General features: G+C 33.7%; 1 protein-coding gene across 6 annotated transcripts; it reads left to right on the forward strand.

The window, feature by feature from the left end:
• Positions 1-6,446: 6,446 nt before the first annotated feature.
• LOC103490632 (N-acylphosphatidylethanolamine synthase) lies at positions 6,447-12,367 on the forward strand. 6 transcript variants are annotated; one of them, XM_051085669.1, is made up of 9 exons: positions 6,447-6,867; positions 6,973-7,023; positions 7,100-7,164; positions 7,556-7,665; positions 9,169-9,404; positions 9,570-9,697; positions 10,522-10,607; positions 10,910-11,047; positions 11,982-12,367. In XM_051085669.1, the coding sequence occupies exons 5-9, from the start codon at positions 9,196-9,198 to the stop codon at positions 12,267-12,269; spliced, it is 849 nt and encodes a 282-aa protein (XP_050941626.1). In that variant the 5' UTR covers positions 6,447-6,867; positions 6,973-7,023; positions 7,100-7,164; positions 7,556-7,665; positions 9,169-9,195; the 3' UTR covers positions 12,270-12,367. The 6 variants fall into 6 exon arrangements, with proteins under 6 accessions (XP_050941626.1, XP_008448432.2, XP_008448433.2 ...); XM_008450210.3 differs by lacking the exon at positions 7,556-7,665 and having other exon boundaries at positions 6,447-6,878; XM_008450211.3 differs by lacking the exon at positions 7,556-7,665 and having other exon boundaries at positions 6,957-7,023.
• The last annotated feature ends 802 nt before the right edge of the window (positions 12,368-13,169 follow it).

Genomic DNA, 13,169 nt, shown 5'->3' on the forward strand with positions numbered 1-13,169 from the left:
TTGTCCATTGTTTTCTGTCCCTCTTTTCACATCGTATTATTGTTTGATGTTTGTTGTATTGTCATATTGCTCTTCATCTGCGTCTTTCATCTATTATATGTTGTGGTTTTTCTTTCTCCCTTCGTGGTCTTTAATATATACTTCCATGTTGATCTCATTATGCAGCAACTTTGTTCATCTTTCATTATTGTGTCTATCATTTGTTAAAATCATCAACATGAATATTGGTTTAAAAAATTAGATTTGGATGTTAGATATATTCTTAAATATAATATTATCATTAATGTGGTCCAATTGCATTATTTATTATTTATTCTTTTTAGGCTTATTATTTTATTAGGCTTAGGTTAAAAGATAATACCCTAATTTAACACTGTTTATCAATAGAACCTTAGGGATTGGTCCTCCCACTGCCTCATTAACCGGTTTATTCTTCCCATCAAGAAACTTAAATTAAGTCTAAAAAGAAGGCAAGTGAGAGAAACACAATTAAACACAATTCCTCAAGAAGATTATTCATGGATCAAGGTATGTTGTTCTTTAACTAATTTAATTTGTAAAGTTATCTAGTTCAAAGATCTTGGCATTTATCGTTATATACAATGTTAAGGTTTATTGTATAATCATGAAACTAAAATTTACATTGGAGAGGTAATATCCAGTGAAATTTTAATAGTTATTAGTTCAGAAAATTTTGAGAAATAACGCACTTCTAGTTTTACATTTCAAAGGTAGCATACTTTTGGGAAAGGGAAATTGCATCATATGACAAAAAAATTTAGAAAAGGTTCGTAGCATCTCTTTTTTTCATATTGCAAACATGACGAATATGACAAGTAAATAACGATATCAGACAGTTATCGGATGACTATCAGAGAGTTATCAAAGGGTTATCCGTCTTTAAATTTGCTAATTTTGCAATTTAGAAAATATAGTGACATAGGCTCTATTATCATTTTATTTTTGCTATTTTTGCAAACGATCCTTTAGAAAACTAGTAGTTTTATTTTTCTCTGTCAATCTCGATCGAGCTCGACACTGAGATTATTTGCAATTTTTAAAAAACTCTTTAAACGTAATTTCTCGGTCCCTCTCGACCAAGTTAGGCATTGAGATTGTGCATTTTTTTATTTGAAAATAAATTGATTTATTAAATGACCAAAATACCCTTGGAAGCTCGAACGTTACATATTCTTACAAAACGCTAAACACCAAATAGTGTGCTCATTTCAGTCGAGAAGTGAACGAGTTCACTCCCAAATTTGAACGACTTTTACTGACTTTTCCTATGCGAAACTTAAAGAACTCATCATCGAACTTAAGTCTCTCAAGGTGAAGTACTTTTAACGATTTCGTAGTTTATAGTTTAGTTTAACTTTAGTTTATGTTTTAAGTATTAGTTTTTAGTTTGAAATCTGAGGCAGATGGGAAACTTTGTAGTTGGTGGTCTGATGTAGTTAGATGTAGAACATTATTTTAAGTCAATGCATGTGGTCTCCTTCGATGAATCTTGACGATTTCATCAATTTGGTCCCGTGTAGAAGAAGAATCTCAGTCGAGATCTATAAAATTGCCCTGAGATTCGTAAAAGGAGTCCCGAGATCGTTGTGTTTCACATGTATTTTATAGAGTAATCTTAGGGACGATTTCGCTCGAGATTTGGGCGAGATTACCCCACAGAATACATGTAAAACCCCTATCTCATGCCATCTTGCGGGGCAATGTTGCCTGAGTTCAATTGATATTTAATGTGGTTTTCGGCCGAGATTGTCCTAAGATCACCCCAAGCTTTAACACATAATACTTATTCTTTTTCTGTTATGTGTTTTTTCTGTTTTGTAGATGCCTCTTGTCACCAAAAACAACTCCAAGAACTTCTTCCTTGCCAACTTGACTTGTTGTTTGCATCTATTGAAGACCATGTCAAGTATAAAAAATAAGTTAACACCCAGGCAACTTCATATGTTTAGTAAAACCGTCTTTGGACAATTCTTTGGATGTAAAGTTGGTGTTCAATGGACCTATGTGCCATTACATTTTGTTAAGAGAGGTCGAGGAGAGACGAGATAACACAATTAATTTTAAGTTACTGGGTGAGCAGGTCTCCTTTGAATGGGAGGATTTTGACATCATAACGAAGTTGAGGCATAGGCTCAGACGTGAGGTTCAGTTTGAACAGGACAAGACCCTTCGATTAAGAAGGTTATATTTGGGGGATAGAACAAAGGTCTGAGTTAAACAAGGATTACCCAATCCTTCAGTTTGAGAGCGCCGAGGATGCAGTGTGAAGATGTTCATATTATACTTCATTGAGCTTGCGATGATGGAAAAGGAGAGGACGCAACATATAAATTGGAGAATCTTAGGTTTGATTGACGATTGGAAGGACTTCATCAGCTATGACTGGGGTGAGTTGGTAATGGTTCAAGACTATTGCTAGTTTGAAAGAGGCACTTAATGGAAAAGTGGTCCTCTGTCAAAAAAAAAAAAAAAAACCAAGCATCAAGCATGCACTGCATAAAGAACCCGAGTTTGAAGCTTTGATTATCCTGTAGCTCCGTAAATCTTTAAAAAACCGAGTATTTCGACAAACCCTGCCCAACTTTTAGCCACCCAAACACTTGAATTATCCCATAAAACCCATCGTGTTCAAGATTAATTCTCCATCCTCCGGCTCCTACTTGAGTTCATCCACATTCTATGCAAACCAACACACCTCCTCCAAAAACTCCAACGAGATGAATTTGAGGACACCCAACTTTGACAAAAACCCACAAAGTTTCCTTTATTTCTCTTCTTTTCTTAGTTTTACACCTCCTTCTTGCTCAAATATTTAGCTCAAGCATCACTATACAAACTTTCCTACACCTCCTACTTGCTCTAAGAAGTATCAATTTCCCCAAATTTCACTTGGTTTCAAAACGTTGACTTTCTTTTGGCTTTGACTTTGACCTTGGCCTTGGACTTTGACCTCAGCATCCACAATTCATGCATGAGTGCCTTTTACGAGTTTTACTAAGTACGTTACCCCTAAATTATCTCGGGTCTTCGTTTACTCCTTTCAATGAATTCATCGTTGAACCGATTTTACCTTTCGATTATCTTTCAATTAGAAGTTCTAAACTTAAACTTACATCTCGAACACATTCTTAACTTGTAAATTTCCTTGATACTCCACGTAAAAAAGTAACCAGAGAGAGGGTTTCACACCTCACAACCTCTCATTTTCAAATTATGAATCTCAAATGAATTATATACTTATTTTAGGTGTTTTAAGGTGGTTTTTAGATGTTGTGGGAACTTTTGTATTTACTGTTTTTTTTTATCTTGCAATTATCTTACAACTTCAAAACTTCAAATGTTCAATCCCTAGTGAAATATATACATGTTTTAGGGTGATTTTACACATGGTTGAAGGTGTTTTTTAGCTATTTTTTTTATCCAGGGAACATCTCGTAACTTCCAAACTTCAAATGATAATTCTCAAATAAATTATATACTTGTTTTAGGTCTTTTGTGATGGTTTTATACATGTTTTATAGTGTTTTTTAGCTATTATTTTTTTTTATCTATCAAACATCTTACATATATATCTCATAAATTTCAAACTTTAAATGTCCAACTCTAAAGCTATTGTTTTAGGTGATTTGTTGTGGTTTTATATATGTTTGAAAGGATTTTTAGGTTCTGCTTTTTTGTCACAAATATCTCTCAACTTTCAAACTTGAATTGTTAAGCCTAAATCATTTTTATACTTGTGTTTGTGTGTATTTTTTTAATTTTTTTATTTTTTTTTGCATGAATTAAAGGAGTTTTCGATAGTTTAAGGATCACTCATATTTTCAGTTAGTAAGGCCTCACAGTAGAAGACTCTCGATGACCAAGTGGCAAGGAATGTCCTATCTCCCAAAGTCATAAATATGGTACATGTAAACAAATAGGTATAAATGTGCTTTGGAGTCGTGAGTTTCAAGTTTTGAGGTTGGAAGATGTGTATGGTTGAAATCTCCTGCAGAGAAAGCGTATCACACAGCTGAATTCAAATTAATTGATAATTTCCAAGATACCAATACATCGACAAAGAAAATTATAAAACCAATATGATTTCTAGAATCAATCTACTGTAAAATTAGGCTAAACATTTTTTCAAAACTAAAATAGAAAATTTAGTAGATGAAACTTACCTTTGTTAAAGTCTCTGAATCTCACAATTTTCTTGGGATTACGAACACACCAAAAAACAACCTCTCTATCCTTTGAGTATGTGAGGTATTGGTTTGTGAGAACCAAGCTTAATTTTTGGGTTTAAGGCATATTAGGAATAGCAAGTAACATGAGGAGAAGATTATGTACAAGTAATTCCCAAGTCAGGGAGTTTCTTAAAATTTAATTTCACAACTAAATTATTAATAAACAATTATTTATTATTTATTTAATTTAGGATTTTTCATTCATAATAAAAAATACAAATTATCTACTTTATGGAAAGAAAAAAACCACGAACACTCGTTACACTTCATTTTTGTCATAAAGTGCAAATAGATAAATAATTAATTAAATCTAATTCAATTAACAATTTCATATAAATCATATTTAGTGCAACTTATTAGCATTGTGTGCTCTACTTGACCATACATTGCAAAATTTCTTAAGACATAGCCCAGGTTTCATGAGGAAATTAAGAGATGCACTCGTCCGATTGACGTTGAATACACTTGGGTTAACAATGTTATCGTCTTGAAATATGTGATGAACGAGTTACCGGACTATGACAAGGCATGGATGGACGTCGACTACATGTATATTCCTTACAACATCGAGGGATGCCACTAGATTTTAATTGTGCTGGACATGGTTGACGTTGATTTTGTCATAAAGTGCAAATAGATAAATAATTAATTAAATATAATTCAATTAACAACTTCATTTATATCATATTTAAATGAACGCATCTTCTGCAGAACCTACTTTTAATTCAACTAATTTAATTAAATCAAATTAAATTATATTATATTATATCAAATAATTAATTAATTGTCAAATTAAATATCATACGTTTAATTTAACCTATATCTAAATCATATTCAATCATATTTCTCTCATAGTATATATGAATTCAATTTATATTAAATTAATATTTGAACTCCTTCAAATATTTAATTCTCTAAATTTTAATTAAAATATAAACTTTATATTGTAATGTGTATTACCATAATATATTTTGCTAAGTAAATTTGAACACTTTAAATTCCAAAGACATAACAGCCTCAATAGCTTCTACGAGCTACGAAGGAGATGTAATGAACCTATAGATCACAAACTTCAACGATATGAGATTAATCGGCTAAAACTCATTAACCACCTTAATCAATACTCGTTAATTGTGTGCATACTTCACTAAATACTCATAGTTGCACTCTTCTCATTGCATATATATTTATGCGTTAACGAATCCATACCAATAATGACAAATTTGTCATTCAGGTGTTCATAACATCAACTAGGTTAAATTATAGTTTTACTCTTATATTAATTCTAAATCATTAAGTAGCTCATCCAATGAACAACATGTTTTATGGTCCAACCATTAAACATAAAAACCCTCTTCGAGCTAGTGAGAGGGTAAGACCATTTGTTTGTCCCGAAGTTGTTATTTAATGGAACACTCTATTTACCCTAATTAAAGTTGTAAAGAAGCGAATTCCATGTTTTATTATTATGTTTCCAACTCCTCACCTAGTTTTGTTCTCAAAATGGTAGGCTTATTGAGCCAATAAACTAGTTAATCTCACCCATACAAATCAAATGATGAGAGTCACCCTTGAACATAAGTACATAATACAATCATAATTAAGACTAAATTGCCTAGGTCTTCTTATTGAAATGAAAACTAACTAGTCAACAGAGTTATATTTAGTGGTTCAGTCTTATGTTGTAAAATCACATAAACACATGTATATAGTTGATTTGAAGTTTGGGTATTTTAAATTTGGACATTTTGAGATGTGTGCAAGATTAAAAACATAGCTAAAAACTTCATGAAACATGTTGTACAATCACCTAAACACAAGTATAGAATTGATTTGGAGTCGAGTATTTCAACTTTTAACATTGATAGATATTTGAAATATATGTGCAAGATACAAACAATAGCTAAAAAATTCCTAAAACATGTGTGGAAGTACTCTAGATCACAAGTATATAATTAATTTGAGATTATTTGAAAGCTACCCGATGAAAAAAAAAAAGGTAAAAAAAATAACTTATAGAAAATATGTGTCAGACAACCTTAAAACAATTATAAAATTGATTTTGAATTGTAGATTTAAACATTTTGGTGAAATGAAAACAAAAATTACTTAACTCAACGTCAAATCAAAGACTAAGAAAACCAAATTATCTATAATAGGATATAAACACTTCCAAATGGCAGAAGAGCTTGTTCATAAGGGACTAAAAGTTCTAAAAAATGATGCGAGAGAGACACTTTAGAGAAAGATGAGAAAGGGAAAGCCTTTTTTTACTTTCTTGAGGGAAAACGAAGATAAACGATGTTTATCATACCCCGCATGGTCTCAAAACACCTTTCTTAAAAACAATTTTAATCTTTATCCCTCACCAAAAGAGCCTTAATTTTCCAAAATCTTCCATACAAATTAATCCCAGCAAATCTTTAACCCTCGTCGATGTATCCTAGTTTTGGCAATTTCCCATCTAAGTTATGGGTGTTCAAATCATCTGAACATCAATCTAGACCAGCAGCCTCGACCAACGCCGCCGCTCGTGCCTTCGTCGCCAGTAAGCTCTCTCTCTGATTCAGGGTTTTCTTACTCTCTCTACCGGTTCGGAGCAGTTCTAGGAGTTTTGGTGAGTTTAATGTGAGTTCTTTGGTTGTTCTTGATAAACCATAACCCATTTGGCTTAAGTTTAACTTACCCACGTTGTTTTGATCTGAGATTCTTGAGTTTGCAGGAGTTCAGTGTACTATCCAGCAAGAGATTAAGATTTTTGGGGGACATTTCGGTGGGTATTTACGCTCCGATCTTCTCTTGGAAATACTTTTATGGCTTGAATTGGTACTAAATCGAGTTTTGGTTAGAACGTTGATCGAGGTTCCGCAAGCAGAAGAGAGTTGTGTTGGTGGATATTGGGATTGGATTTGAGGTAAGGGACCTTACCCTTGGAATGCCTTACGGGCAAGTTTGGGTGTTACCACCGACTGTATATCTTACGTGAATTCTTGTGCCAGTCTTAAATCATGAAAGTCATGTTTTTTAAATGTCATGAATTTCGATGCAATGTTTTATGACTTATGGGTGTCATTTCTGAAATTTATCCATAATTGATTAAGCCATGAAATGTGAATAGTATAATATGTGAAGGTCGTGAATGTATGTTATGTACGTCATGTATGTGAAGTTCGATGTATATGGCTGCAAGATTTGTTATATTGCACAGGACCTCATGCATGTGTGGTTTTGTGAATGCTTATCAAAGTCGTGAAAACGTTCAATGGTTTCCCTCCCTTTTATTGAATGATTTAACTGCATGGAAGGTGCGTGTCCAAGGGCTCCGATGCATGAAAATGATGTTCTAGAGTCGATATGCATGGATGTGATACATACCTAACGAGGCTTGCTATAAAGCACAAATACTTCACATGAGGTAGAGAATTGGTGTTGTATAAGTATTAGATACTGATAAGTGATACTTCCAGATACCACGTATTTGATACATGATGTAGCATATCTGTTTATTCTTTTTAAATATAGGATACTCATGTCTCCTTCTAGATACGTGAAACGGACACGCTGGACCTTACCAAAAAATATATAAAAAAAAAGCTCATTTAATTTTTCCCAATCTGAAACTAAGTAGTCTATTTAAAAAACTCACTGCCCCAACGAAAAAATAAAAAAATAAAAAAACCAGAATCATCTCATTTTCATCTTCATGTCTGGGTCCCCACAAAGACAAGCATAAAATAACCCATTGAATATCTTCAACAATTCAACGAAAAAGTCCCTCGTTTATCCTCTGATCAGTCCAGACTCTGGTGCACCACCAACCTTTTGTATTTTATTGACTATTGTATTTCAATATTTTTTATGTTGCTTTTTGCATTGAATTCCAGTGTTCGTATTGTATTTTCTTTTGGATAGAATCAACAACTTTCATTGAGAAAAGAAAACGAAAGCATTCAAGGGCATAAAATAAAAGAAAAGAGAAAAAGAGTCCATAAAACATCCCCTCTAAAGAAGCATATTCAAACTAAGAGAGATGTTACCTAGAGTATTATAGATTGTACTATTGCCATTAACTTAACAATATTATTGTACTGTAGATTGTAATTTGTCATTAATTTGACTTTATATATATATATATATATATATATATTTAGCAGATTAAATCTAGTATTTTTATGTTAAATTTACATGTTTACACACACACACACAGACATTCTTATCCTAGTTTTTTAGGGCTTGGCGTTTCACCATATCCTATAGTATTCGTATGCTATATCCATGTTTGTGCTTCATAGGAGGCTTGGAGTATATGAAAGTGATACACACCACGCTCAATGTGCAGTGGGTTATGTGTGTGAAAGTGATGTATACAGACTGTGTACAAGAGTGGTGAACAACCCAACTTATTAAAGGGAAGGAGTGGAAACCATAGAAAGAAAGCTTAGTTCCCTCAACAGTCACTTAAGCATAGTCTCGTTGCACGTGTTTGCATTTTTTGACCCTAGTTGTGGGGTTTCATACTGAGTATTTTTTAGTACTCTCCCTTCCAGAGAAATATTTTAGGTAAGAAGAGGGTGACTGGAAGGTCCATGGGTTTCTACATTTTAGTTAACTTATTTGTGTCACTCCTTGAAAACTTATGTTATATTTTTACTTTAAGTTTTTGTTATTTGTTTTCTTAACTTTGGGATCCCAAACTGAACGTTGTTATGGAATGGATAATGAACTTAACACATCGTTCATGTTTTTATTTGAATAAAATTTCGGTGAGTCTTCTAGTTTTGTCCAGTGCTGTCGTATTGGTTGCATGCATGAGTCATGACCCTTGTTAACAGTTTTGAATAGTCGGGTCCTTGCAGTCATGCATTATGTGGTTCTGTATTGTACATCATTCTCTTGCTGATGCCAAAGTCAAACACAGGCAGGCTTGTCCACAGAGCCCTACGGCATGGGCCGACATATGGAGTGGGCAGGGCGAATGGGATACATGTGGGGAATCCCAAGGAAAATGATGTTTGTAGCAGTGGGTGCTTTTGCCAAGGCTGTGGCAAATCTTCTAAACACCACTACCGTCCACAACGCTGATACTCTCATCCGACTAGTCCAACACCGGCCTCCGGGAGTGCCCCTCGTCACTGTTAGCAATCACATGTCCACGTTTGTGTCTTTCCCTTGTTTTTTGGCGTGGTTTTCATTAGCTTCTAAGCTTCTCAGTTTTTCGCAATGATGTTCATCTCCCCCTCCCACATTAACTTGGCTGGGTTTCACTCTCTATATCTTTGCTGTATTTCTAAGTCGATGTTGCTTTTGTGGATATAACAGGATAGATGATCCAGTCATGTGGGGCTTCAAAGGTTTTCCGACCTCTGATGCAACATTAGGTAGGTGGGTGTTGGCAGCGGAGGATATTTGCTTTAAGAACGTTGTGCTATCTTATTTATTCCGACTAGGTAAGAGACATGTACTCTATGACATCCCTTGATTTTTCTTAACAATTATGACATCCCTTGATTTTTCCAACATGGCATCCTTAATAAATTAAAATGTTTTAGTTTCATTTTGTCTTTATATCATAATACTATTTCAGTGATACTTTGATATTTCTTTTCTCATGATCATACCCCAACTCCCACTAATGACAACTATGCCCCAATATCTCCAACGTTTTTCCACTAATGTCCTTAACAAACTCTCACGGGAAGCTATTTGTAGTGGATAGTCATGGGATTTAGCACTTTGTGCAAGTTATTTGCAGTTATGAGAAATAATAGTTTTGTATCTCCCACCAGATGCTTTTGTAGTTATGGGAAGAATAGGAAGAGAGAGTGATTACTTGTCTAGAAAATTAATTCAAGAAGCATCTAGGGCAGACTGTAATCTCCAATTTGAAGTGTCCTTATAAATAATCGCTAAAGTTCCTATCAGTATCTGCCTAAAGTTCTTATCGAAATGCTAACACTGACATCTGTATGTTTCCGACCCGAGGACAAGAGGTCTTGGGTTCAAACCCCCACCTCCAAGTTGTACTTAAAAAGACCTTTAAAAAAAAGAAAAGTTCTCATCAAAAAGTTCCGTTTCTTTCCTATAAGAAAAAATAAGGCATGTATTAGTATCTCCCTAAAGTCCTATTCTACCATGCATGAATGCAGAAACATATTCATTATTGCATTGTAATTTGTATGCTTGTATGCATAACTATTGTGAACTGTCTAGTGTGTTATGTGAACTACAATTTCAAAATGTTTAATTCTGTTTTACACATAAAACTATGCAGGAAAATGTATACCTATTACTAGGGGTGCTGGAATTCATCAAGAATATATGGATGAAGCACTTGAGCATTTAAGGAATGGAGAATGGGTACTTATCCATAATTATGTCTTGATATCTGTAAATAAATTCTTTCACACCAAAAATAAGGATTCATAATCTTTACCATTTGTCACTATGAACCTTCCTTTTCTAGCCTAAAAGACATTAGAAAAAAAGGGGTAAACTTGACACAAATACCACATCTCAAACATAATTCCTAAAAGAAAGTACAGCTCAAATGTTCAATTGCCACCAATACAAGGTTTACAGAAAAAACTTAGTCATCGGATTGCAACCACCTCTGAATGATCATTTTTTTCTTTTATGTTTTGCTCGTGAACATCTGCCAGCTCCATACATTTCCAGAAGGTAAAGTGACTCAAGATGATGTGCCCATCCGACGATTAAAGTGGGGAACAGCTAGTCTTATCGTTCGTTCTCCTGTAACACCAATAGTTCTGCCGATTGTCCATCGCGGATTTGATGAGGTAGTTCTCTTTTTGCAAAATTATAGCAACAATTCTACTAATCCTGCTAATATTTCTGTCTAGATGAAACCATGCTGCTAAACTATGAGGGGTCAGTCATAGAGACCAGCTGTCTAAAGCATTAGTTATAGAAAAGGTGCACCGATAAAATTTAATTTAGATGGATAGATGTGAAGGATTGAATTTCTTCAGGACTGAAAATAAAATTGCATGTCCTTGATAGAGGGTAAAATTTAGCTTCTTCTGGGGCATTTGTTTGGATAGAGTTCATCTCGGCCATGGAATTGACATCTAGGTTCTCCGGTTTTTATAGCTAGGTATGTATTTGACGATGTGTTGGGTTCCTCGACACCCCCTTCCCATTATTTCCATTTTCCCCTCAATGCGAATCAGTTTCCATTGCCATCGACCACTTGTGGAATGTGATTATTATTGTCGTCATTATTATTATTTAAATCTTTTTTTGAAAAGTAAACAAGTCCTTTCATTGACATAATCTAAAGGGTCTAAATGTGCAAAATACAATAAAAAAAATTACGAGTTTCTAACTTAAACAGAAGGGCACTGTTTAAGCACTCGTCTGTTAATGTCTGTATATTTTAAGAGATATGATACAACAAAGCCCAAAGGCATTACTTAATGGTGGATCAAGTGTCCTTCGAATATTTGATGCATCTGTCGAAGTCATGTCATGTGATTTGCTTGATGAATTTTTGTTTGTTGTTTTAATTTTCTCCACAAGGTTTAGTATCATCATTTAATGACCAGTTATTTTTAAGATTTTCTTGTCTCCTCTTCCAGATGTAAATAGTTCTCTTAAAAATTTCACCTTGGGCTTGAATCTACGAGTACTTGTTTGTTTCTTGTAATAGAAACCCAATATTTATCTTTTCACCCGTCTCACTTTACGATGATTACCTATGTGGATTCTCAGATAATGCCTGAAAACTCTCTCTTTGGTAGGAGGCCTCTGGTTCCCTTGTGCTGTAAGAAGATTGAGGTTATTGTGGGTGAGCCGATTGAGTTTGACCTACCTAGCATGAAGCAGATGGCAATTTCCATGTCGCGTAATTGGGCCTCTCCTCTACTAGGATGGCCTGCTACTGGAGAACCAACTAGGCTGGATGAGCCTGCACAGAGATTCTTGTACGGTCATATCTCAGATCAAATTCGAGGTGTTATGGAGAAACTACGTGCACTGTCGTTACAGAAGAGAAGCTGAAGATTTATATTTGCCTGTTCATTATTTACAATAAGTTCACTGTATTTCTTAGATTAAATACTAATTCTTATCAAATGAAATTTTTATTCATTTCATAACTTAATTTGTACTTTAAGTTTAATAACTAATTTCTTTCTCTTTAAGAAATTCGAATATTTCCTTATGGATAACATTATTTTCAAGGTATACTGTTTTTAAGGTTAAGAATGTAAGACAGAACTGAAAACCAACAAGTTATGGATGAAGGTTATTGATGCAAAATATGAAACTACCCATTTCAACAGTAAACCTGGCAGCATCTTTGCTTGGAACAGCAAAGGGCCCTTGGAAAGTCATAAAGAAACACGGTCATTTCATACACAATCTACAATAGATTTCAAATAACAAATTTTAGAGATAAAATTAGTGTTTACGAGCCTAATTTTAAAAAAGGAGAAAGGAAATAAATATTTACCATTAATATCTCTATTTACTAATTGTTATAGATATTTACTAATTAATAATCCATTTAATTATGATATGTTGTCCGTGCCTAAAGGAATGTGTTGGATTGAAAATTGAAAAAAATTAGAAATTGAAATGGTAGCACATTGAAAAAATTTGGATATTTGAAGAAAACGACATAAAAAAATATTGGAGCAAACACGTAAAGAAATATTCACTATACCGTCAAATTTAAGAAGAAATGATCTTACCGTTAATATCTCTATTTGATACGTGACTTGTTATATATTGTTCGGTTTTTTTGAAAAATCAAGAGTTCATTTAACTAAGAGGGTAAGAAAGACGCGAGTTTTTTTATATTAAAAAAAGTTTAGAAAAGTCATAGCTATAAAAAAAACCTAACTTTTGTTTTTAATTGTTTCGGTTAGAAAAACTTTTAAGTTTAGTATGCTAACT

This window comes from Cucumis melo, chromosome 6 (assembly GCF_025177605.1).
Source record: "Cucumis melo cultivar AY chromosome 6, USDA_Cmelo_AY_1.0, whole genome shotgun sequence".
In the NCBI taxonomy this organism is placed as follows: domain Eukaryota; kingdom Viridiplantae; phylum Streptophyta; class Magnoliopsida; order Cucurbitales; family Cucurbitaceae; genus Cucumis; species Cucumis melo.

What these genes read in the sequence shown, in the direction of transcription:
- LOC103490632 (XM_008450210.3), top strand. Translation starts at nt 9,196, where the DNA reads ATGGGCCGACATATGGAGTGGGCAGGGCGAATGGGATACATGTGGGGA. An exon ending in ATCTTATTTATTCCGACTAG is followed by an intron (nt 9,698 to 10,521) that starts GTAAGAGACATG and finishes AAAACTATGCAG; the next exon opens with GAAAATGTATACCTATTACT. An exon ending in ATTTAAGGAATGGAGAATGG is followed by an intron (nt 10,608 to 10,909) that starts GTACTTATCCAT and finishes AACATCTGCCAG; the next exon opens with CTCCATACATTTCCAGAAGG.